Genomic DNA, 25,780 nt, shown 5'->3' on the forward strand with positions numbered 1-25,780 from the left:
CAAAAAGCTAGACCCTGCGTGAAAAATAACCAAGGCAAAAATGACTGGTGGCTTGGCTCAAGTGGTAGAGCATCTGTCTAGCATGCTGATGTCTCTTTAAGTTCAAACAAAAAAGAAAAGCATCTTTATTCCATCCAGAATGTTTACTTTTTATTTTGATCAGTTTGCCGTAGGGCTAGAACCTAGGCCTGGTACATGCCAAGCAAATGTTCTACACTGAGTTACATCACTAGCTTTAAGAAAGCACACTTAAGTATACTTTCTTCTGATATGTCAGTAAGCTTTGGTACTTGGACACATAGGGCCTGGAGTTAGAGGTTTTTTTTTTTTTTTTTTGCCAGTTGTGGGGCTTACACCCTGGGCCTGGGTGCTGTCCCTGAGCTTTTTTGCACAAGTGTAGTTCTCCACTTTTATCTTTTTGATAATTAAGAGACAAGAATCTCATGGACTTTCCTGACTGGGTTGGCTTTGGACCATGATCCTCAGATCTTAGCCTTCTGAGTAGCTAGTTTTGTAGGCATGAGCCACTGGTGCCTGGCTTAGAGGTAGAATTCTGAGTCATCCCTCTTCTTTGGTTTTCTTCTGAAATGAACATGAAGGTAGTTTGTAGCCAAGTTGGTTTTATTACCTTTATGCTTCATAATTTTTCATCCTGTTACCAATTTGATAATTCAAGAATACTTTCTGGGGCTGGGAAGGTGGCTCAGTGGTAGAGCACTTGCCTTGCATGCCTGAGGCCCTGGGTTCGATTCCTCAGCACCACATAAGCAAAAAGCCAGAAGTGGTGCTGTGGCTCAAGTGGTAGAGCGCTAGCCTTGAACTGAAGAGCTGAGGGACAGTGCCCAGGCCCAGAGTTCAGGCCCCATGACTGGACCAAAAAAAAAAAAAAAAAAGAATACTTTCTGAACCAGCTTTTATTCTGCATATCCCACCTCAGTCCAGAAAAGTTTTTAGGCAGCCTGTAAGCTATTAAAAAATGGTGTTGAGGATGTTTGAACTCTGCAGCAGCAGATCTCCACACAGATGCATGGACTAGCTCACTGTTGGCCTTTACTTCTCCTGAAGCAGTACTTCAATAGTTGGGGTCATTTCCAACCACAGTGAGGTAGGATGGCCCATGCTATCCCATTTGCTTCACTTTTTACACAGCTTACTTGGAGGGCACGGAAAGGCAAATAGAACATATCACCTAGAAATATTCCATCTTCTGATGTTTTCTTGCTATCCTCAGTATACATGTGCATAGAAACTTACAGTATGTATTTTACTCGTACACACAGAAAAAGAAATCATAGTGTTTAAACTTTAATTATACTTAACATTATATTGTGAACTTTTTCCTATCAAGTATTTTTTCCCAGTTTCTTCGAGTTTATGAATATCTCTGTGGTATTTAGTCAGTTCTATTTTTCTATATTTCATTTAGTTACAAAATGACTATTGAAAAGCATACCATGATAAATACTAAGGCTTAGCCTTTTTTTTTAATTAAGAAATTGTTATTATAGAGGTGATGTACAGAGGGGTTACTGTTTCATAAGTCAGGTAATGAGTGCATTTCTTTTTGGACTCCTTCCTTTGCATGCTCCCAGTTTTTCCCTCTCATCCCCATCCTAAGTTGTGTTGCTTATTTTCCACATAGTGTCTCTTGAGAGTCTTTATTCATTTATTTTTGTTAGTTGTGGGGTTTAAACTCTGGGCCTGGGCTCTGTTCCTCAGCTCCCCAGGTTAAGGCTAGTGCTCTGCAACTTGAGCCACAGTGCCATTTCTGGTTTTCTAGTGGTTTATTGGAGATAAGAGTCTCACGAACTTACTTGCCTGGGCTGGCTTTGAACCACGATCCTCAGAGCTCAGCCTCCTGAGTAGCCAGGATTACAGGCGTGAGCCATGGGCACCTGGCGAATGTTTGTTTTTATATAAATATTTTCTTTGGTCCAGTTGTGGGGCCTGAACTCTGGTCCTGGGCACTGTCCCTCAGTTCTTCAGCTCAAGGCTAGTGCTCTATCACTTGAGCCACAGCGACACTTCTGGCTTTTTTTTTTTTTTTCTTTTTGCTTATGTGGTGCTGAGGAATTGAACCCAGGGCCTCATGCATGCAAGGCAAGCGCTCTACCACTGAGCCACCTTCCCAGCCCCAATATATAAATATTTTCAAATGAATTCAAGATGGCTGAAGTTAGCAGTCTCAGAAGTGAGTTCTTGTGTTTGTGGTTAGCAAGTAGAGCAGGTTGCCTGCTGCCTGTCAGTGGAGCAAGTGACAGGGAAGAGACCGGTGTCTGGTTCTCGGCACAGTGCTGGCTCTGGCACTCCCTGTATGTGTTATACTCACCATGCCTAATCTTTGCCACACTTGTATAAGGCAAGTACTGTTACTTCGTTACATTGACAGGACAACTAGCATATTGAAAGGTTAATTTTTTTGTATAGAGTTACATAACCAGTGGCAAGCCAGGATTTAGTTAATGTTAATTTAAACCTAATTTAATCAATTTTTCAATAATTATTTTTATTGTGACTCTGCATATATGCATATGTACAAAATAATCTCATTTGACTTACAAAAACAGGATGGCAAAAGGAACTAAGGTGACTAACAAAAAAAATTGGTTAGAAAAATGAGTATAGTATAGTGTTTCAGATCATTCATTCTACCATGGAGAGACCATCTCAGTCTATGTAGAATGATGAATGCTGTGCTACATCTATCTGCAAACTGACAAACTAATTGATCCTGTAATTATAGCTACTTAAAATAATGCTCAAAGAAAGAGCTCAAAAGCCAGGGCACCATTCTACAATGGTGAAGGGCTTGCTTCTTCCTAGACTAGGAGAGGAAATATTCAGCTCTAAAGCTGTTAACGTTTTCATAAATAACAATTACTGTGGTGTTAGATACATGAACTCTTCTTTCTAATACCTATGATAGTCTTTCAAAAATTCTGTTTGGTTGAGTACCGGTGGCTCATGTCTAGCTATTCAGGAGACTGAGATCTGAGGATCAAGGTTTGAAGCTAGCCTGGGCAGGAAAGGCTGTAAGGTGCTTACCTTCAATTAATGAGCAAAAAATCAGAAGTGGAGCTGAGCTCAAGTGGTAGAGTCCCATCCTTGAGTGAAGAAGCTGAGGGGCAGTGCCCAGGCCCTGAGTTCAAGGTACCAGGATTGATATTGGTATAAACAAAAGAAAAAGTAATTTCAAACTCCAGGACTTGAGTTCACAATCTGACAGCAGAGCCCATGCTGTCACTTCTCCCGAAGAGTCACAATGAACGCTTGCTACGTGTCTGCGGGAATAGCACACCACATCCACGTGACAATTTGTGTCAGTACTGAGTATGAGCCTGTGGCTCACACCTAGCTACTCAAAAAAGCCTGATATCTGAGGATCAGGGTTTGAAGCCAACCTGGGCAGGAAAAGTCTGTAAGACTATTATCTCCAATTAACTACCAAAATGCTGAATGTAGAGCTGTGGCTTAAGTGATAAAGCAAAAAAAAATTCTTAGGAGCAGTATCCAGGTCCCAAGTTTAAGCTTTAGGACCAGTTTGTGTGTGTGTGTGTGTATGCATGTGCATGTACATATGTGCACACACACAGACATACACACAAAACTATTAATAGTCTGATGCCACTGTATGTTTCCAAATAGGTTAGGAGGAATGTATGGATTTGGGACCTGTGTGAAAGTCAGTGGAGTGCTGTAGTTTCTTCCACACTCATACATGAAAGAAAGTCCAGAATTATATTCCTATATAATTATGTAGGAGTGCTCCTCTCACATGGCGATCTGAGAAGGGAGGAGCACCTAAGCGTTGATCTTCCCATCTTTCTTCCCTACGTTAGAATAACAGGGTGTATGACAGCCATCACTGTCTTTCCTCTGACTTTAATGCACGTTTGTCAGGCTTAGTGTTACTATTCTGTCCATGTTTGTTTCCAAATGTCTAACACTGAATTCATACAAGGAGCTCTCCTTGTATTTTCACCCATTTAGAGATCTTAGTCAGTGTTCAAGATTTTCCTTGCTTGTATTACTGTCCCCTTTTGTTGAACTTGATCCTATTTGGAGAACAGTTTAACTGGCCCATTATTTTCCCAGATTGACCAGGTAAGACTAAATGCCTAAAGCGATTGATTTAACTGATGAAAAACTAATCATAGCCATTGCAGCTATTTATGGCATTTGCCAAGAATGTTGTGTGTTATACATTGATTTTAATTATTTGGGTATACGACTATTTGGTACTTGAATTTAAACCTATTTTCTGCTCTTATAACTATCACTTTGAGTTGCTTAAAGATATGTACATACTTTATTTCTCCTGCATATTAAGGTAGTGTGTTAACATTCCTCTACTCTGTCAAAAATATCTGAGAAAATCAACTTACAAAGAGAAGAGATTTATTTTGGCCCATGGTTTAGAAAAGTTTCGGTGCACAAGCAGTTGGCCTTGTAACGAGGCAGCAAATCATTGTGATGAAGTAAAGTAACATGTTTAGCACATACAAACCAAGATAAAAATACAGACTGGGGCCTCATAAACTTTTTCAAAGGCAGACCTAAAGACCAAGTTGATCCAAGTGTAGCAACTTATTAAAGTTTCTTAAGTCACGTCCCAAGAGTGCCACACTAAAGTCCAAGTCATTAACTGCCACAGAGACCCTTGGGGTAAAGGGACTCAGGACTTGAAGTGTAGCAGGTAGTATTTGTCTTCTCCATGCCTGCCTCCTACTGCTTGGGTGTGTTGTCCTGGAATATTTGTCTTCCTTTCTGTGGATTAGCCTTAGCCCTTAAACAAATCCAGCAAGCTGGAAGGATCACCCAGTCACACTGAAGCAGATAGAAACAGAAATATAGTCTGTTGACAGGGAATTGTCTTCATTGGCATTTTGTCTGTTTGTAGATCCATAGCTCAAGTTACAGAATATAGGACTATTTGTAACAAAAGACTTTCTCTTTTTTGCTGTTTTTCTTTTCTTTTTGTTCATTTATCTGTCTTTGGGAGTGAACAACTGCAGCAGTGGTGCTCACTGGACACTATGTTGAAAATGAACTATACAACTTGTGGGTGAGGACAAAGGGAAAAACTGGGAGAGAGTGAGGGAAGGGGTGACATGTTCAAAAGGAAATGTACTCTTTCCCTGATTTATGTAACTGTATGCCCTCCTATATCACTTTTACAATAACAACAAAAAGTGGGGGAAAAAAGCAACTGATGAATAAAGGTGCTGCATACGTTCATCTCTTCACAGATGCTTCGTTCCCCCTGGTTTTCAGAGTGCATCATATAGCATAAATGCACTTGGGGATGTTTCTAAGATTTGCTCACTTGGAAGAGATGTATAAATTCTGAAGTTTGTGAAACTTAGTCTTAATTTCTCAAGAGTGTGTGTCTGTGAAAGGGGTGCAGGTGGATTGAAAAAAATGGAATAATTTTTAGTTTATTTTCTATCATGTGACCCCACATAATGTTTTGCTCCTCATTCCCTGTAGTATCTGTAGTATGGAATTTAGTGTGTGTTATTTAATTAGGCCTGCTTCTTTCATGTTATGTGTTTTGGTCAGTAGAAATTGAGTTTAAATTTGAGGACAGAAAACTTGGAAAGAAGGATACAATAAATCATAAGCAGGTTATTTAATATTCAACGTATTTTTTTCTGGTTTAGCATGTATTCATTAATGTAACTTTTTTTAACCTGACAATATTATTTAATTCAGGATCTTAGAATGTGAGCCACATTGAAATAATTGATAATTGCTATTTACTTTTTTACAGAGTGGAAAAGGAAAATGGCTAACTGAAAAGAGTATTATTTATCATAACTTAAAAGTTGTTTTTAAAATTTTTCTAGGTTGCTGTAGTAAAACTGAAAAATGCAGATAAAGTATTCGCCATGAAAATTTTGAATAAGTGGGAAATGCTGAAAAGAGCTGAGGTAAGAGTCTTAATATTCCAGAAACACTGAGGAACATTTAGGTGGTTTCTTCATTTTTACTATTTTAAACCATGCTGTAGCAAAAGTCTTTATCTGGAGTAATTCTGTGTTTTTTTTTTTTTCTTACCAATAGTGTGAATCCTTAATAAGGATTCAGCTATTATACTGTACACTATTTCCACAAACCTATGTATGTGTCTCAAAAGGAAATTTCAAAACAAGAGAAAAGAGTATATCCAACCTATTCATGTCACTCAAGAATGATATGCAGTGTGAAATTGAAATAAATAAAAAAGACATCAAGTGGAGGGAGTCTGGGAAGGAGCTGGTAACTGGGGGACGTGGGGGGAAATTGTGGGGGCAGCTAAGGCTCTTCCAGTTTGTGTTTACTGAGGCTGAAATGAAGGGTTGTTTTTACATGAAGAGGTTTTCATGCTCTGTGTACTCTAGAACTTAACTCCTGGACCAAGTATAGGGTATGTATATTAAGCTTTGTTGATAGCTGTTGCTTGAAAGAATTATCTTCTATGGAAGTTATACATAATATTCTCTTTTCTCACACAATTAAGCTGAATGCTTAAAAGTAAATTGTTACATACTGTGGAAAACCTACTATATGGGAATTCAGTTTAAAATTTTATTTGTTTTTGAAAACTGAAAAATTTTGACTTTTCATAAAAAAATTAGAAATAGTATTTGAAAAGATTTCTTTGTGTTCATATCTATAATACCTAGGTAAGATTGTTGACTTGATAGCAACATACTTTGTGATTGCTGAAGAGAGTCATGTGATTTCTTTCAGAAATACTATTTATTTTTGCTTCGTCTTCTGTTTCAATATAGATATTCCAGAGGCCTTTTGTGCCAATATTTAACTAAGGATGAAATTTAAAAAAATACATAGTTGAGTTTAGAAAAATGTAAAAGTGGGGCTGGGAAGATGGCTCTCAGTGGTAGAGTGCTTGCATGAGGCCCTGGGTTCGATTCCTCAGCACCACATAAGCAGAAAAAAAAAAAGCCAGAAGTGGGGCTGAGGCTCAAGTGGGTGAGCACTAGTCTACAGCTGAAGAGCTGAGGGACAGTGCCCAGGCCCAGAGTTCAGGCCCCACGACTGACAAAAAAAAAAGTAAAAGTGTGTAATAATCAGGGGCTGGGAATGTGGCTCAGTGATAGAGCACTTGCCTTGCATGCATGAGGCCCTGGGTTCGATTCCTCAGCACCACATAAGCAGAAAGAGCCAGAAGTGGTGCTGTGGCTCAAGTGGTAGAGCTAGCTTTGAGCTGAAGAGCTCAGGGACAGTGCCCAGGCACAGAGTTCAAGACCAACCCCCCTCCCAAAAAAAAAGTGTGTAATAATCAGACATATCACTATGACAAGCAGATTATTTGGTTGAACATTTAATTGAGAAAGTCAGTGATGGAATTTGAGAAAACTCTGATCCTCTGGTAACCTTTCCTACATATCTGTTGTATTCTTAGAGACCCAGATATCTGTTTCCAAGGGAAGGTTATTTTGCTTGGTGCTGATAGCTCATGCCTATAATCCTAGCTGAGAATGGTAGGATTGTGGTTCAAGGCCAGCCCAGATGGAAAAGTTCTTGAGACTTTTCTCAACCCATAGCTGGGTAAGATTGGAGGATCATGGTTGTCTGGCCAGCCTGGGCAGAAAGATCTCAAATATTCTCTGTGGAAGGCGAGCTGAATGTGGGTATACCCTCAGAAATGAGAGGAAGCCTAGAGTAGGTGGATCTAGGCTCTCAGGGTCATGCTGGGCAGGAAGTGAAACCCTGTACTAAAAATGGACCCCCCCAGTACACACACACAAAAGGGTAGATTGTGTTACGTCTAGACTCAGTATGCCTGAAGCATGAGAATGACTTGACAGCTAGATATTTCTGGATAGCCACTCCAGTTGTGCGATTTACTTTGAAGTTGTGTGTGTACATTGGAGCTGAGGGCTGGAAGTGAGGATGTATGTATATGTAGTGAGACAAAATTGACTAGTGAAATAGCTGCTGAAATTGAGTGGTCCCTTGGAGCAGTTGTCTCTACTTTTGTTTTTTGTGTTTTGTTTTTGTGGTTGTGGGGCCTGAACTCTGGGCCTGGGTGCTGTCCCTCAGCTCTTCAGCTCAAGGCCAGTGCTTTACCACTTGAGCCACAGCACCACTTCCATCTTTTTCTGCGTGTGTGGTGCTGAGGAATCGAACCCAGGGCCTCATGTATGCAAGGAAAGCGCTCTGCCACTGAGCCACCTTCCCAGTCCAAATCTCTACTTTTGTATGCTTGGTATTTTTCTTAATTTTTAAATTGTTATTGTATGTCCAGAGGGGTTACAGTTACATTAGTCAGGTAGTATGCTTGGGTTTATATCAGCTTATTATATAGTTTTTATTTTTAAAAGTTATTTCTTGTTGGGCATCAGTGGCTCCCACCTGGAATTCCAGCTATACTCAGGAGGCTGAAATCTGAGGATTGTAGTTAAAAGTCAGCAGTGCAGGAAAGGCTGTGAGACTCCTATCTCCAATTAACCAAAGAGCCAGAAGTGGAGCTGTGGCGTGAGTGTTGGAGTGCTGTCCTTGAGCGAAAGAGCTCAGGTACACTGCTCAGGCTCTGAGTTTAAGTCCCAGGACTGTCATCAAAGTTTTTTTTTTTTTTTTAATGAATTTTTTACCTGATAGGTTAGTATAGATTTGAACTCACAATTTGACTTTTTATTTTTTGACTGATATTTTTGCACTTTTATTTAGTTTGTAGTCATTAGTCAAATGAAACAGTGGTTAAAGGTAAGCTGGAATGTCTACGAAGTTTCATAGAACTGTCATGGTAAGGTAAAGCCAGGAGAAGGGAGTCTTCTACCCTCTGACAGCCTCTACACCTCCTCTAAATTGTTAGCTGTAAAGCTTGACTTTGGGTCTGTTGACTTACGTATTTTTAGCAATCTTCAGAGAGTATGCTGAAGAAACACTTAATGGTGGTAATGTGGTAGCACCAATTAGACAATGAGATTGTTGGGACTTAACTTCTATTACCTTTTAGTTGTATTAAGTTCTTTTTTTCCCCCCAAGATTATGTTTTTCTTTTTTTTCTTTTAACTTTTTTTTTTTTTTTTTTTTGGTCGGTTGTGCAGCTCTTCAGTTCAAGGCGAGTGCTCTATCACTTGAGCCACAGCGCCACTTCCATCTTTTTCTGTTTTTATGGTGCTGAGAAATTGAACCCAGGGCTTCATGCATGCAAGTCAAGCACTCTACCACTGGGCCACCTTCCCAGCCCTCAGTTCTATTAAGTTCTATACATAGTTCTATACATTGTATTTTTGTTCTTTTTTTAGGGGGTGGGTCAGTTGTGGGGTTTGAACTCTGAGCTGTCCCTGAGCTCTTCATCTCAAGGCAAGAGCTCTACCCTTTGAGCCACAGCACCACTTCCCATTTTCTGGTGGTTAATTAGAGATAAGAGTCTCATGGACTTTCCTGCCTGGGCTAGCTTTGAACCGTCTCAGATCTCAGCCTCCTGAGGGGCTGAGCTACTGGTCCCTAGCTTTTTTTCTCTATTTTAAAGAACTAAGTATCATATACTATAGAATTACAATGCATTGTATATTTTCAATTAGAGATTTCTAAAGTTTTCTGGACATACATACATATGTGTGTAAATATATTCTCAGAGTAAATTAAAACTTTAACAAAAGAAAAATCCATTAGAGAAAATGGGCAAAGGAAGTGAACATTCAAAAGGAAGTTCAATAAGTATATGTTAAATTATTCATCTGTACCAGTAATTAGAAATCTCCATCATATTGGCAGCTAGTTAAAAGCCTAATAATGCCAAATACAGGTGAGGTATGGGGAAAGGGGGTGGTTTTGTATCCTGGGGTGGGAGCAGTTGATTGATGAGTACATAGGAAAAAATTTCTCTCTCTCTCTCTCTCTCTCTCTCTCTCTCTCTCTCTCTCTCTCTCTCTCTCTCTCTCTCTCTCTTTCTCTCTCTCTCTCCCTCCCTCCCTTCCCCTTCTCCCTCCCTCTCCCCTTCTCCCTCCCTCTCCCCCTTTCCCTCCCTCTCCCCTTCTCCCTCCCTCCTTCCATCCCTCCCTCCTCCCTCCCTCTCCCTTTCTCCCCCTTCCTCTTTCCTCCTTCCTCCCTCCCTCCTCCCTCCTCCCTCTCTCCCCCTTCCTTTCTTCCCCCTCCCCCTCCCCTCCCCCTCCCCCTCCCCTCCCCCTCCCTCTCCCTCTCTCTTCCTCTCTCTCCCTCTCTCTTTCTGTTTGTGTTAACACTGCCTCTTAAACCACAGCTCCACTTCCAGCTTTTTTGGTAGTTAATTAGAGATAAAAATCTCAGACTTTCTTGCCCAGGCTGTTTTGAACAACAATCTCAGCCTCCTGAATAGCTAGGATTACAGGCATGAGCCATTAGTGTCTGGTGCAAATTTGACATTTTCTCCTATATAGCATTTCTACTTCTGTGTGTGTGTGTGTGATTAGTACTAGGGCCTGGGTATTTTCTTCTCCCTTACCTTTTTGGCTCAAGGCTCCTGGCTCTACACTTGAGCCACAGCTCCACTTCTAGCATTTTAGTGGTTCTCATGGATGTTTTGGCCTTAGGTGGTTTCAAACCTTGATTCTCAGATATAAGCCTTCTGAGTAGCTAGCATTACAGGTGCGAACTACTGGCATCCAGCTCTACTTCTACTTTTATAAGTACATACTGTACAGAAATCTATAACCTGTACAATACTCATTTTAACACTGTAATAACACAAAATTGTAAATAACTTACTATGATTGGGACTTGAGTAAATAAATTAAGGCACATAGAAACAATAGAATAACAGTAGTTACAAGAGGAAAAGTTATTACTGAATAAAAAAACAATAACAGTAGTTACAAGAGGAAAAGTTATTACTGAATAAAAAAACAATCAGTTTGCAAAAGGATGGATAAAATTACAGTATTTATGCAACATTTCCAAAAAATCCACTTCTGTTGTTTCTGGACATATATAATGTATGTGGGCATAGACTATTCACTGTTTTCTAACTACTGGAAAACCAGGGAGGAAGAGAAGGGAAGAGCTACAGAATAAAAATAGAAAGGTTATAGGAAAGGCAGTAAAATATGGACATTTATATTATCTGGATGGTGGGTTAAAGTATGCTGTATATCCTTCTGGTTGTTTTGAATTGTAACAGTATTTTTAATATAAAATATTTTCTTAAGGAATCTGAGCTGCTGCGTATTTTTTGCTTTGCATGTTGGCTGGTTAAATCACTTAGTACTGAGGTGCTTTTGTTCCAGAACAGAAACATATAGTAGACACTTAAGGCATTTTGCACGATCTTTTTGTTCTCTTTCAGACAGCGTGTTTCCGTGAGGAGAGGGATGTGCTGGTGAATGGGGACAATCAGTGGATCACAGCTCTGCACTATGCCTTCCAGGATGACAATAACTTAGTAAGACATTTTATGAGCCTCTGTGTCCTTACTCATTTCTTGGTTGATGGAATTTAAAATTATCTAAGGTATCATTTAAATGTAAATTTGTAGATGAGAAAAACCACTGTATTCACAGAGGCTAAGTTGTTCATTTGATAACGAGATTTTTTTTCCTGTGGGTGAGTCAATACCTTTAATTGTAATCATTTCTGCTTTTTCTTTTTCTTCACTGGCACTGGTTTGGGTTCAGAGCCTCTTGTTTACTGGACTTGCTTTGCTGGCCCTTTAACACTTGAGGCACACCTTCAGTTCTGCATTTTGCTGGTTATTTTGAAGACTTACTCTCATGTACTTTTCTACCTGGGCTGGTTTTGAGTCATGGTTCTCCAGATCTCAGTCTTCAGAGCAGTTAGGAGTACGGGTGTGAACCATCTATAATCAACAAACAATTCAAAACTAAATCTAACATGGTAAAGTGCTGTTGGTTAAGTTCTGTAGAAAAGTGTTCTGGAGTTTTTCTTTTCAAGATCTTCCCAATGTATTTTATTCATTGTGTTCTGCTTTTTAAAATTGTACGTAGTTTTAAAAGTTGCTTTGTTCTACATTAAGTAGAGCTAAATTTATATTGGCATCATAAACTACTCTCACAATAGTTGGGGAAGAGATTAGAGGAAAACAAAAATTTTAGTAGCACTACCAATTGAGAATGAGTAAAAATGAAAAGAAAAACGAAGATAGCAGGCTAAAGGTTAAGTGGGTTTACATTTGTTACATTAGTGTGCAGCTCCTTGATCATGCTATTCAGAACTTTATTTATTTAGGTATTTATTTATTTAATTTTGTGGGGCTTGAACTCTGCGCCTGGGCACTGTCCCTCAGTTCTTCAGCTCAAGATGAGCACTCTACCACTTGAGCCACAACACCACTTCCTGTTTTCTGGTGGTTAATTGGAAATAAGAGTCTCACAGATTTCCTGCCCAGGCAGATCTCAGCCTCCTGAGTAGCTAGAATTACAGGCGTGAGCCACTGGCGCCTGGCCACAGCTTTTCAATTTTTGATCCCAGGCTTTATTTCCAGGTTTATTGTCTCTCATATATATATATATGTATGTATGTATATATGTATATATATATGTATGTATGTATATATGTATATATATCATATATCTGTGTGTGTGTGTGTGTGTGTGTGTGTGTGTGTGTGTGTGTGTGTATGTGTATCGTGGTGGGATTCTGCTCTGTGGTAGATACTGAAAACAAGGAAACAAAGAATAATGTACTCTCATGGTCTCCCTGATAAGTGGATGCTAAATGCAAAATGTTAGGTGATACGACAAAACTAACAGGACTTAAGAAACAAAGAACTCCCACTCATCTGGTCGAACCACTACTAAATATCCCCATGCTGCTGATCACATGTATGGTGTATAACATGTGAACACCGTTATATGTTATAGACTGTGATAGACAATTTGCTCCAGGAAAGTTAGAATGAACTTGTGACTTTAAATGAGCATCATTATTCCACAATACTGTGAAATTCGGGAAATTATGTAATCACTTAATCACACACACACAAAAAAAGAACCCCGGGGAAGGTAGGGAGGGAAGGGATGGTAGGGGGAAAACAATGGAGGGGGTAACTGCTCAATAGGAAGTGTACTCATTACCTTGCTCATGTAACTGTAGCCCTCTGTATAGTATCTTTACAATAAAAAAAAAAAAAGAATAATGTACTCATTACCTTACGCATGTAACTGTAGCCTCCCTATACATTACCTTGACAATAAAATTAACTTTAAAAAAATGGGGAAGTGGCGCTATGGCTCAAGCGGTAGAGCGCTCACCTTGAGCTGAAGAGTGCAAGAACAGTGCCAAAGCCCAGAGTTCAAGCCCCACAACCGACAAAAAACAAAACAAAACAATAATGGGACATTTAAATTCATTTGCCTAAATACTGCTCTCTAGATCTGGAAGAACGTACAATAGGAAAGGCAAAAAGTCTATTATTACTCATGCCTGTAATCCTAGCTCAGATTTTAGGAGGCTGAGTTCTGAGGATTGTGGTTTGAAGGCAGCTTGGGCAGGAAACTTTGTGAAATTTTTATTTCCAATTAACTACCAAAAAAGCTAGAAGTAGAGATGTTTTCCCTCCCTCCCTCCCTCCCTCCCTCCCTCCCTCCCTCCCTCCCTCCCTCCCTCCCTCCCTCCCTCCCTCCCTCCCTCCCTCCCTTCCTTCCTTCCTGTTGTGGGGCCTGAACTCTGGGCCTGGGCGCTGTCCCTTAGCTCTTCAGCTCAAGACTAGCGCTCTACCACTTGAGCCACAGCACCACTTCCAGCTTTTTTTTCGTTTTGCTTATGTGGTGCTGAGGAATCAAACCCAGGGCCTCATGCATGCAAGGCAAGTGCTCTACCACTGAGCCACCTTCCCAGGCCCTAGAGATGTTTTTCAAAGTGTCGGAGCACTAGCCTTGAGCGTAAAAGCTCAGAGACAGAACCTGGTCCCTGAGTTTAAGCCCTAAGACTTTTGCAAAAAAAAACCCAAAAACCAAACAGAAAAAGATCTCTTCTTACTTTACATGCACATGAAGGCACCAGCGGATAACTCCAGAATCAAGTCAGTATTTTAGTAGAATCTCTAAATTGGCAATGTTAGATCAGGGGGTATTTACCTTTTAAATTTTAATAGATACCAGTAAATACATGTAAACCATATATTAGGGAAAGTTAGTTTCCTAAATTTTCAAGGCATGAGGTAAGTTTTTTTTGAGTTTAACATATATTCTTATGCTTTAAATTTTCATATATAGCAAGAAAAAAGTTTAAGTTTTCTCTAGACTTTATTTTAAATTTTTGGTGGTATTGTGGTTTGAACTCATGTTCTTACACATGATCTACCACCTGAGACTTGGCCCCAGTTTTTATGGTTTTCTGCCTGACACTACAGTTATTTCTTTTATGTAGGGTCTCATGCTTTTGTCTGGGACCTCACTCATCCTACTTTTGTTTCTTCTGTAGCTGGGATTACAGGTGTGTATCACTGTACCCGGCTTGTTCTTTGAGACAGGATATTTTTCCCCCCAGGCTGGCCTCAAACTATAAAACCCTTTTTTTCTTGCCTCCCAAGTAGCTGTAATTACAAGGTGTAAGCCACTCTGCTTGGCTTCAAGCCTCTGTAAACTGTTATCTCAATGATAACCATTCTGTAATAAAAATTACTGTAATGCCAGTGATGTGCTATCTTCTATACTGGCTTTCATGTTAAGTGCTACATATGCAAATACCACATGTATACGTGATATTTGTTTCTGGCAGCACTGGAGTTGATTCATGGTTGTGAGGCAAAAACTCTTACCTTAGACACAAGGTCCATGTGCAAAATTACCTGGCTTCTGTTAACATATACTTGAGAAGAAAATTTATTTTGATATTTATACTCAATTAGATATCATATCAGAAATGAGTAGAGAACCAAAGAATGGAAATAAGTACTTTCTGTCTCATAGTTGTTTCCAGGTGCTTATCTATAGATGAGTAGAGATCAGGGTGAAATAGGAAAGTGTAGTGGTAGGGATGATGAAAATGATCTTTGATTTTATATTTATTTATTTATTTATTTATTTATTTATTTATTTATTTATTTATTTATTTATTTATTTATTTATTTTGTCAGTTGTGGGGCTTGAACTCTGGGCCTGGGCGCTGTCCCTCAGCTCTTCAGCTCAAGGCTAGTGCTCTACCACTTGAGCCACAGCGCCACTTCTGGCTTTTTCTGCTTATGTGGTACTGAGGAATCGAACCCAGGGCCTTATGCATGCGAGGCAAGCACTCTACCACTGACCTTCCCAGCCCCATTGATTTTTGTATTTATAACTCTTTCCAACACAAGGGTTGTCCTGCATTCTGAGTTACTTTCTTCTTTCTTTTGAGAGTTGAAACATTCAGACCTCTATGAATTTTTGACAAAGCTATGATCCATCATAGGTTGTAACAAAAAATAATCCTGTGCTGCTCTCTGAACTAGTTTTAATTTTTTTTTATTTTACTGCTCTGTGGAATTTAAGTCACAAGCTTTAAAATATGATAACCACTATATTTGGCCTAGTCCTGTTTGACTTTGGAGTACATTCAATGTTAATTTTTTTTTTACCATTATTACTTTTAAAGTACATTTTGTATTCACAGTACCTGGTTATGGATTATTATGTTGGTGGAGATTTACTTACTCTGCTCAGCAAGTTTGAGGATAGACTACCTGAAGATATGGCTCGATTCTATTTGGCTGAGATGGTGATAGCAATTGATTCAGTTCATCAGCTGCATTATGTGCACAGGTAAGTCGGCCCTGGTTAGCATCTGTGGGGGGCGACCATGGGATAGCTAGAAACACAGCTATTTCTACCAAATAAATTAATTACAGTCTTAGGTAGATCTCATCAGCCAAAATAGTTTAAGATGGTTCTAGTTGTTTTGCCTCTTATTTGTTTTCATTATTTATTAGCATTATTGAACTGATGTGCTTGTTTATATAAGGTGTACAGTATGTATGCACAAATTCCCATCCAGTCAGCTTTTTTTTTTTTTTTTTTGTTAATGTGGGGCTTGAATTCAGGGCCTGGGAGCGCTGTCCCTGAACCTCTTTGTGCTCAAGGCTATGCTCTACACCTTGAGCCACAGGGCCATTTCTGGTTTTGAGTAGTTAGAGATAAGAGTCTTATGAGGACTATTCTTCTGAGGCTGGCTTCGAACTGTGATCCTCAGATCTCAGCCTCCTGAGTAGCTGGGATTATAGGCATAGCACTGGAACCCAGCTTAGAACCCTTCTGAAAAATACTCTTTAAGTGGGATTGGAGGCATGCTTAGTTGGTAGAGCACTAGCCAGTGAATGAAAGCATCAGGTACCAAGTTTTAGTACCAGTTTCAGATAAAACAGAAAAGAAAAGAACACTCTAAACATGGAGCTTCTCCTCTGGTTTGCCTTTTATCTCTGTAAACACTATCGGAGACACACCCAGGGGTGGGCTCTCCAAATTTGTTCATGTCTTGTATCAGTCCAGTGGAGCTGAGACCAAGATTAACTGTCACAAGCCTTATATCTAGATTCTATGAATCTTTCAAGCACTCCAGTAACAAAATGAGAGAACGATCACAGGCATGTCATGCAGGAGGAGAATATACAGATGGCAAATGAACAATGATCATGAGCTATTAACCAAAGACCACTTAAACCCACCAGTATCCTGGAACAGTTAAAACAAAGAAATAGAAGTAATAGTAAATACTGGTGAGGACACAGAGAAATAGATCTCTCATATACTAAAAGGAATGTAAACTATAATCCTAGGTACTCAGGAGGCTGAGGTCAGAGCATGTAATTTGAAACCAGACCAGGCAGGACAGTCTGTGAGATTCCATCTCCAGACTAAGCAGTCAGTAGCTGGGGCTGGAGGTGTGGCTCAAGTGGTAGAGTGCCAGCTGTGATTAAACAAGCTGAGTGAGCACACAGGCCCTGAGTTCAAGGTTTAGTTGTGATTGGTGTGTATGTGCTCATGCAGGCATAAACACACACACACATACACACATGGTAAAATGACAAAACTACTCTGGAAAATAAACACTGTTTTTCCAAATTACCAATTTCCAAATTATTCAACAATTCTTGGATATTTTCCCCAGAATAATTAAAGTGCACACTGGAATACTTGTCCATTAACATTCATAGCAGCTTCATTTGTGAGAGTAATATATTGCAGTAGCAATATATTGGAAATACCATTCAGTTGATGAATGATTGAACAGATTGTGGTATGTCCACATGCTGGAATATACTACTGAACAATTAAAAAGAATGAACTTCTGCTACCTGAAAATAATTAAATACTAATGTGACATATGATTCTGTTTATATCATATTCTTAACAAAACGGTCAAGATAGAGAACAGATGAATCGTTTCCAGGAGACAAAGACAGAAGAGAGAGAGGCAGTGAGTAGCAATATAAAGGGGCAGTGCGAGGAAGGTCTTTGTGGTGATGGAGCAGTGTGTGTCTTGATAGTGGAGATAGCTACAGGACTCCACCATGGTAAAATGCTGCATAGATCTGCCTACAAAGATTTCAGAATGGATGAAAACTGAGCAAGTTCTGTAGTCTTAACAGTAATGAGCCTATGCCATTTTCCTGAGTTTCTGTTATGCCAAGGTTATAATAGTTTCACTTGTGATATTGAGGATTTAGCTCAGTGGAAGAGCACTTGCCTGGCAAGTACAAGACCCCGAGTTCAGTCATCAGCTCTGAAAAACAAACAAAACAAAAAAAAGTTTCACTTGGGACAGAATACATGGTATTTTACACATTGTACTAGTTCCCTCTGAGCTTTTAATCATTTCAAAATAAAGTTTTTAAAAGAAGCAGCACCTCTGTTACTTGCTTTTCTGCTGTCTGGAAGCCAACCCTAAGAATTTGTTTGTCATTATTTTAACTGTCATGCACAGACATTTTGGTGGACTCCTCAGGTTGCAAAATTTGTTTAGTTCTCTTCTCTGTGAGATGTGATTTGTCTTACCAATTGAAAGGGAAGTCTGCAGTCCTATATTTTGGGTATCCTTTGCATGTTGGTGACATGCAGGTCACAAGTTGAGCTGAATCTACTTCATGGAGTAGGTTGAGACAGAGGTCCAGGACTGAGTCTGGAATCTAAGCATAAAGCCAACACTAGCATCTCAGACTCAGAAGCCAAAGGTAGCAAGGAACATCATAGAGCACGAAGCAAAGATATGACTTGTTTTCTTTATAATTCATGAATTCTTAGCTGGTACATTTCACACAAGTGAAGTTACCATTTTACTATTGTTTTTGATGTTGGATGGGCTAGGCTGTATTTTTTGTTCATGTGAGAGGCCTGCTTTTGTCTTCACTTTAGCATCTTTTTCAGACTGCAGTTTAAGAAGATGAACTATTTCACAGTTGTCCTTAAGCAGGACAGAGGGACAGATCACTATCTCATGGTTAATTTTATAAATTCACTCATTGTAGTGTTGTTGTTTGTATTGCTTTCCTGGTACTATAGTTGCTCTTGGCAGAAGTGGGCATAGTCTCTCCTTTTAGAAGTGAACTTGAAATCTAATTCTAATAAGAAATTGACAATAAGAGCAGTTATTTTAAAAAGTATAGATGGAAGTGGAGATGTGGCTGAAATGTTAACGCTCCTTGAGCAAAAGAACTAAGCCATAACTAAGCCTGCATTCAAGGCCCATCAGCAGCCCCAAAGGAAAAAATAGTTTTATAAACCATGTACCTAAACCCTGTAGAGCTAGAGAACAGTAAGTGCTCAAATGATCACAAAGACCTTGGAAACCAGGCCTGTGGAAAGAAAGAGCTGGCTGGGGAAAGAGAACCAAGGAAACAAAATACACAGGGAGGGACCACTATATTTAATATTATATTTTATCATCATTTAAGTTTAGCAGTTATCATTTTAGTGTTAATATATCACTTGAAAATGCAGAAGACAAAAAGAACAAAATATTAATATTATAAAGGGTGTCCAGTCTCTCCGAATGCTTTTAATGAAATGCTTTTGTCTCCCTCTTTGTGTGTGTTTGTTTGGTTTTGGTTTTGGTTTTGGTCGGTTGTGGAGCTTGAACTCTGGACCTGGGCACTGTCCCTCAGCTCTTCAGCTCAAGGCTAGTGCCACAGCACCACTTCCTTTATGTTTGTTTAAATACCATTTTGTAATTTGTAAAATACTTCTTTTCAATAATTTGCCAACTCAGATTTTAGACTTTGCCATAAATGCACTTAAGTTTTCAACTGGAAGCTTGAATGCCACCATTTTTACTTTTGATTTTCTGAATAGGCAGTTTGTATTTTCAAGATGTGTTTTTCTTCAATCATTTGTTGGCTAGAATACAGAATTTGAGAGTAGAGGTTATTTCTACTGACTTCATATTAGCATATGGTATGTCTGATTCAAGTCATTTGAAGTTTCTGCTAGTGTTGGGTCTTGGTAAAGTAAATCTTAATTGTAGGTTGAAACTATTTGAGGCATTCCTAAACATGTTAATTAACCTCAGCAATAGACTTGGTAGTTTAGATAATTAGTTATTACTTCAAAAATAACTAGTAAATGAAAGACAGAATCATTCTAGAACAAGAAAAGTAAATTTGATATGTTTAGAATGTTGTATTTGCTTATCATATGCTTTCGATAACAAAAATGGAAAGATTGGAGTTTTGTGATGCTTTCCAGCATCTATACTCTATATAGATAGTTTTAATGTTGACCTGGCACCCAAATGTGAACAGCTAGTACCGTGTGACCAACGTCTTCCTTTGATCTCCCACTGCCTCCAAACTGAAGAGATCTTAGTAAAAACACCTCATTTTAATTGAGACAGCTCATTGCTATTTGACATACTGCTTTGTCATAGAGAATGATATTATAAAGTGTATAATGCTTTAAAATAATGGATTAGAGAGAAATGCATATGTGTATATAAATCCACAGAGATACCAGTTTCATTTCTTTAGTTTATGTATCTATTATAAAATGAAAGGTCTATTTTTTAAGGAAGGTTTTTAGTGGAAATAGATTTCCATATAGACAAATAATAGTAGAATAATAAACAATTTTAAAAATTGTTGGGAACTGGGAATTCCTTATTTATTTAATTTGAACTTGGTGGATCACAATACTTGACTTTTTTGCTGAAGGCTGTTGCTCTACCACTTGAGCCATGTCTCCACTTCTGAGCTTTTGCTAGTTAATTGGAGATAAGGGTCTTATAGATTTTTCTGCCAAGACTAGCTTTGAACCTTTATCCTCAGATCTCAGCCTCCTGAGTAGCTAGGATTATGGACAGTGAACCACTAGCTCCTTCAAATGCAGTTTTTAAAAGAAGATCTAAAATTGTGAATTTTTTTTGATAACTGTCTTCATAAAAGCACTAGTTATTATCCCTCCTACTCGTTACTGTTGATACTCCAGATCATTTGTACATTACTGCCTCCTAAAGCTTTTTCACCTTAGGAGGAAAGACCTCCAGTTTTTTGTGTAACTTGCCAGAGGTATTCAGTACATATTAAAATTGTTGTGATATTAAATTGTGAATAGTTTTTAAAAAATGGCTTTAGTGAAATAGTCATATACTACTCATGAATAGTTGTTTTTGGTATATTCATAGGTACATGCAACCATTGCTGCATTTTCATTATTTCAGAAAGAATTCTCACCTCTCTATCCCCACACTCCACCAGCTCTAAGCAGTCATTAACTCAACAGTTAGGTTGACTGCTAAAGCTAAATCACAGGAATTTTCCTGAGTTTATGACGCAACTCAAAATATACATAATCTAATGTTCACAACACATGCAATGATCTGAGATGAATCTATCAGAGAGTCATGATTCAATCTCAGGAGAAAACTGTCAACCAATGGCAATTCTAGTTATAGGAACGATTAGATAACGGCTTAAACTTGCACTGCATTAAAGCATGAAATCTATCATTTTTGTCATTTGAAATGATAGAAGATCTCAGTGGTGAATGAGAAATTTAAGAAACAAGTAAGAAATTAAGTCTGAGAACAGTGTTTTGAATACATATGTGCTGAAAGGCTTCAGGAGAAGTGAACTTCAGACCAGTGAACTTGTCAGGAGGAGGGCTATTATATGGTATAGACCAGTGAACTCATTCAAGAGATCAGTAGAGATTATTTGAAGCAAAGACCACAAAAGCCCCAGAGTTTCCATGTGTGGAGATGAATTTATAACATAGACATTGCAGCAAACATAAGACAGTGTAAGTTCTAGGAAGCCACACCTAGCATGTCATAAGGAAGTGTGGAATTCTCTGTTAAAGAAGTTTTGAAAGTAGTAATAGTGACATTTTGCCTTTGGAGGAAAAACTATTGTTGGTCTGAAAAGGAAGATCGTCTTTGTCCAAGGCCAGGCTGGGCAGAGTGTTTGGTATACCATATTTGAAAAATAATCAGAGCAAAAAGAGTTGGAGGCAGTGTGCTCAAGTAAAATGCTTGTCCAGCAAGTTTGAGATCCTGAGTTCAAAACTCAGTACGGAAAAAAAAAAAAACCCTACTACAACAAAAATGCTTACAACATAATCCAAAATAAAGAGAAATGGCAGTAGATGTGTGTCTGGATTTTCAGGAAAGAAAAGAGAATAATAATGGTAAAAATTTCAATATAAGTACTAATATTTTCCTCTTAAGTTCTTTGAAATATGTAAAGCAAAGGTTGTTTGGAATATTCAGGGGATGAAAATACATATAACACAACTGTAACATGGGCAAAGGCAGGGATAAACAAATCTTAGTATAACGTACCTTTAAACGAAAGAATGCAAGTGGCTTATGTCGAGAACAGAAAGGGTTTTGTCTTTAAACCTCATGGTGACACAGCTTCATGGCAACGTGGCACCTCAGAAATGAAGCATAGCACACTGACCACTTGCAGGTATAAAGGGCATGGCCTCCTTTTATCCTCCTGGAAAGTCAGGCAGCCAGAGGAGCCTAATACATGAGCCTACAGGCTAGTGGTGCCCCTTCTGTGGTTACTAGTGGAGTCAAGCAGACAGACAGGAGAGAACAGAGCATTAATGGCAGTGCTCTGACAGTGGAGCTAGGACAGCTATCAGAGTGGCCTTGGGAATTAGAATTTATGGAAATGGTTTGCAAACTGTTCTTAGTAAAGTTGTGGTGATAGTATAACTACTATAACTTTGAGATTGTTGTGTGCATAATGGGAAATTACTGATCATGGAATAGCCTGATTTTGTTATCCTGTATTCTTAAGAATCAAGATTCTTGGTGAAGAAAAGAGATGCTGACAGAGCATAGGAGAGTACAACTTAACTCCATAGTCATGAGTATGCGAAGTATCAGAATGTACTACTGAGGCACTTTATTTTCACATACACCTCCCTGACCCTCTTCTTTCCCCTTCCTCTCTCCCCTTCCCCTTTTCCTCTTCTCTTTCCCTCTCTCCCTCCCCTTCTCCCCTCGCTTTCTTCTTCCTCTCTTTTTTCCTTTTCCCTTTCCATCCTCCCCCCCCCCCCAGCCTCTTATCTCTTCCCCCCTGCAGTGGAAAGAACTAGCAATACTTGACAGGTTGCTGTATCTAAATTGTTTCCTTCTGAGGAGGGAGTGAGGAACACAGGCTTCTTGGAGAAATGACTAATTCCAGGCCTAGGTAGGAAGGGTACAAGATGTCTGGTACATCTAGTCATGTCAAATAGCAGATAAGTTTCCAGAAACTCTGGGGTCATGTCAGAAGTGTTCAGGAGCCATATTAGAAAGGCCAGATTTAATGTCAATTTTATATTGGTATTTTAAAAACAATCTTAATTTGCTTAAAAACAATTAGATCTGTATTGCAGATTGGTAACTGTGAGCTTGAATAAGAATGTTGGTGGAAATTTAACCTCTAGCTGCCAGCTCACCTGCCTCTCCATTATATTCGGGACACTGCTGAGATGCCCTTCTGAGGGTATGAGTGGTCCTCTCTCAGAGGGTGAAACAAACCAAAGGGGTCCCTGCAGGCTAATCACCAGTCTGGACTCGGGATTTTATCAGAGGAATCACCGTACATATTGGATGTAGAGACACTCCTGCCTCTTCCTGTTTGGCTCTAAGGCGGAGCCTCAGTAAACCTCAGTAAACAGGGCTCTGATTCTAACTGAGGAAAAGACTGTGACATAATTTTACTAGTACAGATTTTCTTTCCTTTACTGTGAGTGTAAGATTTCTTTGGGAAGATTGGCAGTTTAAATATGCAAGTTAATTGTTTCATTAAAATGGAATATGCATGTACTCATTACCTTACTCATCTAACTGTAACCCTCTGTATAGTATCTTGACAATAAAAAAAAAGAAAAGAAAAAAAAATAAAATGGAATATGCAACCCGGTGCTGGCTACTTGGGAGACTGAGATCTGAGGGTCACAGTTTGAAGCCAGCCCAGGTGGGGAAAGGCCCTGAGACTTTTGTCTCCCAATTAATCATAAGAAAGTGGTGCTGTGGCTTAAAGTGGTAGAGCTAAAAAGCTCAGGGACAGCACTCAGGCCCTGAGTTCAAGTCCTATGACCAACAAAAAGCAAAAAAAAAACCCAACAACTTTGCAGTATGTTTTTTTTTCATGTATGTATAAAGGAGATAGGAAAATAAAAACAAAAACATTCTTATGTAATATTAAAACCTGTATAAGCAATGTGAGGGAATTGTGGGAGTTGACATGATGCAGGTAGGAGGAGAAACATGGCTTACAGGAGTACTTCCCAGTGGTGCCCTGTGCACGGTTCTGACTGTGGTGTCTGGTGGGGACTAGTACTGTAAATAAATAAACTGTTTCATTGTGATGGCCACCTACAGTTGAAAACTACTGCTTTGTAGGTTAGCTAATGTTATGTTGACTTTTTGCTGTTACAGGGGTAATATGTTTGATATCATACCTCTGTTCCTCTCCACAAAGCTTCTTTATTTTTAACTCTTGCAAAATAAGAATGTCTGTCATTATAGATGTTAATTTTGATTTGTTTTAAAATATGACTGTTCTTTGATGATCAGAAGCAGTCAGCTCATTAGGGTGGCACAATGGTGGCGATAATACTGTTCTGTTTTAAGCCAGTTGTTGTGTGCTTTTGTTGCTACAGGTTTTAAAAAGTACAGTTGATGGTTTGATTCACATCCAGTCTTAGGAGAGTCTTGAATGATGGGTTTCAAGTGATAATGTAGAGATGTTACCTTTTCTAACATTTCTGTCTCAGTGTGTATAGATTGTCAGTGTTAGAGCTGAGGTCTTCTGACTGTGCTTTCACTCCCTGTGTGGAGAGTACTTGGCATCTGGTTGGCTGCCTGCCACTTTATTTGCAAGATGTCACTGACTGAGAGTGGCAGTGAACACCAGATGTTGTTTTGCTTCTCATCTCATATCAGAGAAAAATGGCATTTGTTGTTCTTTTTTTCCCCCTGTGCAGCACATTGTATTTTCCAGAAGCAGGCACCAAGTCAGAATGTGTATGAGGACATTGATTAAGGGCTAACACCTGTAGTGAGAGAAGTCCCATTGCCACAGGCCAAAGCCTCAGTATGTCCAATGTGTGGTTCTAGAGAGTCTGTGGTCTTCTGAGTTGTTAATTTGGTCTTTGTCTTCCCAGTCCTTCACTCCATATGGCTGTTGTAAGAAAGGCAGGTATTTTGTGAAGAGGCTTTCTTTTTTTCTTTTTTTTCAGTCCTGGGGCTTGAATTCAGGTCCTGGGCATTGTCCCTGAGCAATTTTGCTCAAAGCTAATGCTTTACCACTTGAGCCATTGCTACAATTCAGCTTTCTGGTGATTAATTAGAAATGATAGTCTCACAGACTTTCCTTCCTGGGCTGGCTTCAAACCATGATCCTCACATCTCATCCTTGTGGGTAATTAGGATTACAGGCATGAGCCACTGGCACCTAGCTATGAAAAGGCTTTCTGCAACCCTTAGATGGAGCTGATAAGAATAGAGTGCTGAAATGTGGAACAAAGTGCATCACTGAAAGAGAAGGCAGCACATGTCAGTCCATAAAAACAACAGAAAACAACAATTGTAAGACTGTAATTTGCATGGTACTAAGCAAGGCCTACCTGTCGCTTTATCATGTAACAAGTTGTAGCGACTTCTTGAGTTTGGAAGATACACTGTAGATGTAGTGCATTTACATAGCTAGCCAGTTTGTGGTACCCATCATGTGGGAGAGAGTTTAGCCAGGGCTGAGGGCCTGGGGTCTTCATTCTATTCTCCTCCCACAGTGATAGTTCCTAGAACAAGAACACCAAGCAGAATGTCTTGGTGTGATGCTCTTAGGGGATATAGGTTCTCTCACCCACCATACTTGCTGTATTGCTTGAGAAGGTCATAATTTTGTCTTAAGTTCAAGCAGGAGGGCCAACTCCTCTTGATGGGGTGGGAGTAGCATCAATCTAGATGAGAATGTGGTCTGAGAGATTTTATTTGAGGACCACTTGTCACATCCATGAGCTTAAAATCAAAGGTGCCTTTTATTTTAGTTATTTTCCTCATCACTGTGAAGTGTCTGGCAAAAGCAACGTAGGGAAAGAAGGACTGATATAGGCTCGTGGACTAGAGGGTTCAGTCTGTGGTTGGTTGGCCCATGTCCTTGGGCAGAACATCACCATGGCAGGATCATGGCCGGAAAGGTTACTCATGTCATGGTAGTCATGACGATGAGGAGGAGATGGGGACACAGTACAGCCTTCAGAGGCACACCCGTGGCAACCTTCCTCCAGCTAGGCCCCACTGCCTACAGCGTCCAGAACCTCCCTAAACAGTGCTACTGGTGGGTTCTTAAGCATGCATTATGTGATCTTGGGGGGAGCATTTCATGTTCAAGCTGTAATGTGCCTTCATTAAAAATAGA

General features: G+C 39.4%; 1 protein-coding gene across 18 annotated transcripts in view; it reads left to right on the forward strand.

The window, feature by feature from the left end:
- Window positions 1–25,780, forward strand: part of Cdc42bpa (CDC42 binding protein kinase alpha) — a 310,452-nt gene that overhangs the window by 145,812 nt on the left and 138,860 nt on the right. For all 18 annotated transcript variants that reach the window (XM_070023199.1, XM_070023196.1, XM_070023195.1 and 15 more), the window contains 3 exons: window positions 5,850–5,933; window positions 11,279–11,374; window positions 15,541–15,689. In XM_070023199.1, coding sequence (XP_069879300.1) covers window positions 5,850–5,933; window positions 11,279–11,374; window positions 15,541–15,689 — 329 coding nt within the window. The remainder of the gene's footprint in view (window positions 1–5,849; window positions 5,934–11,278; window positions 11,375–15,540; window positions 15,690–25,780) is intronic.

This window comes from Dipodomys merriami, unplaced genomic scaffold (assembly GCF_024711535.1).
Source record: "Dipodomys merriami isolate MVZ:Mamm:240054 unplaced genomic scaffold, mDipMer1.0.p SCAF_158, whole genome shotgun sequence".
Classification (NCBI taxonomy): domain Eukaryota; kingdom Metazoa; phylum Chordata; class Mammalia; order Rodentia; family Heteromyidae; genus Dipodomys; species Dipodomys merriami.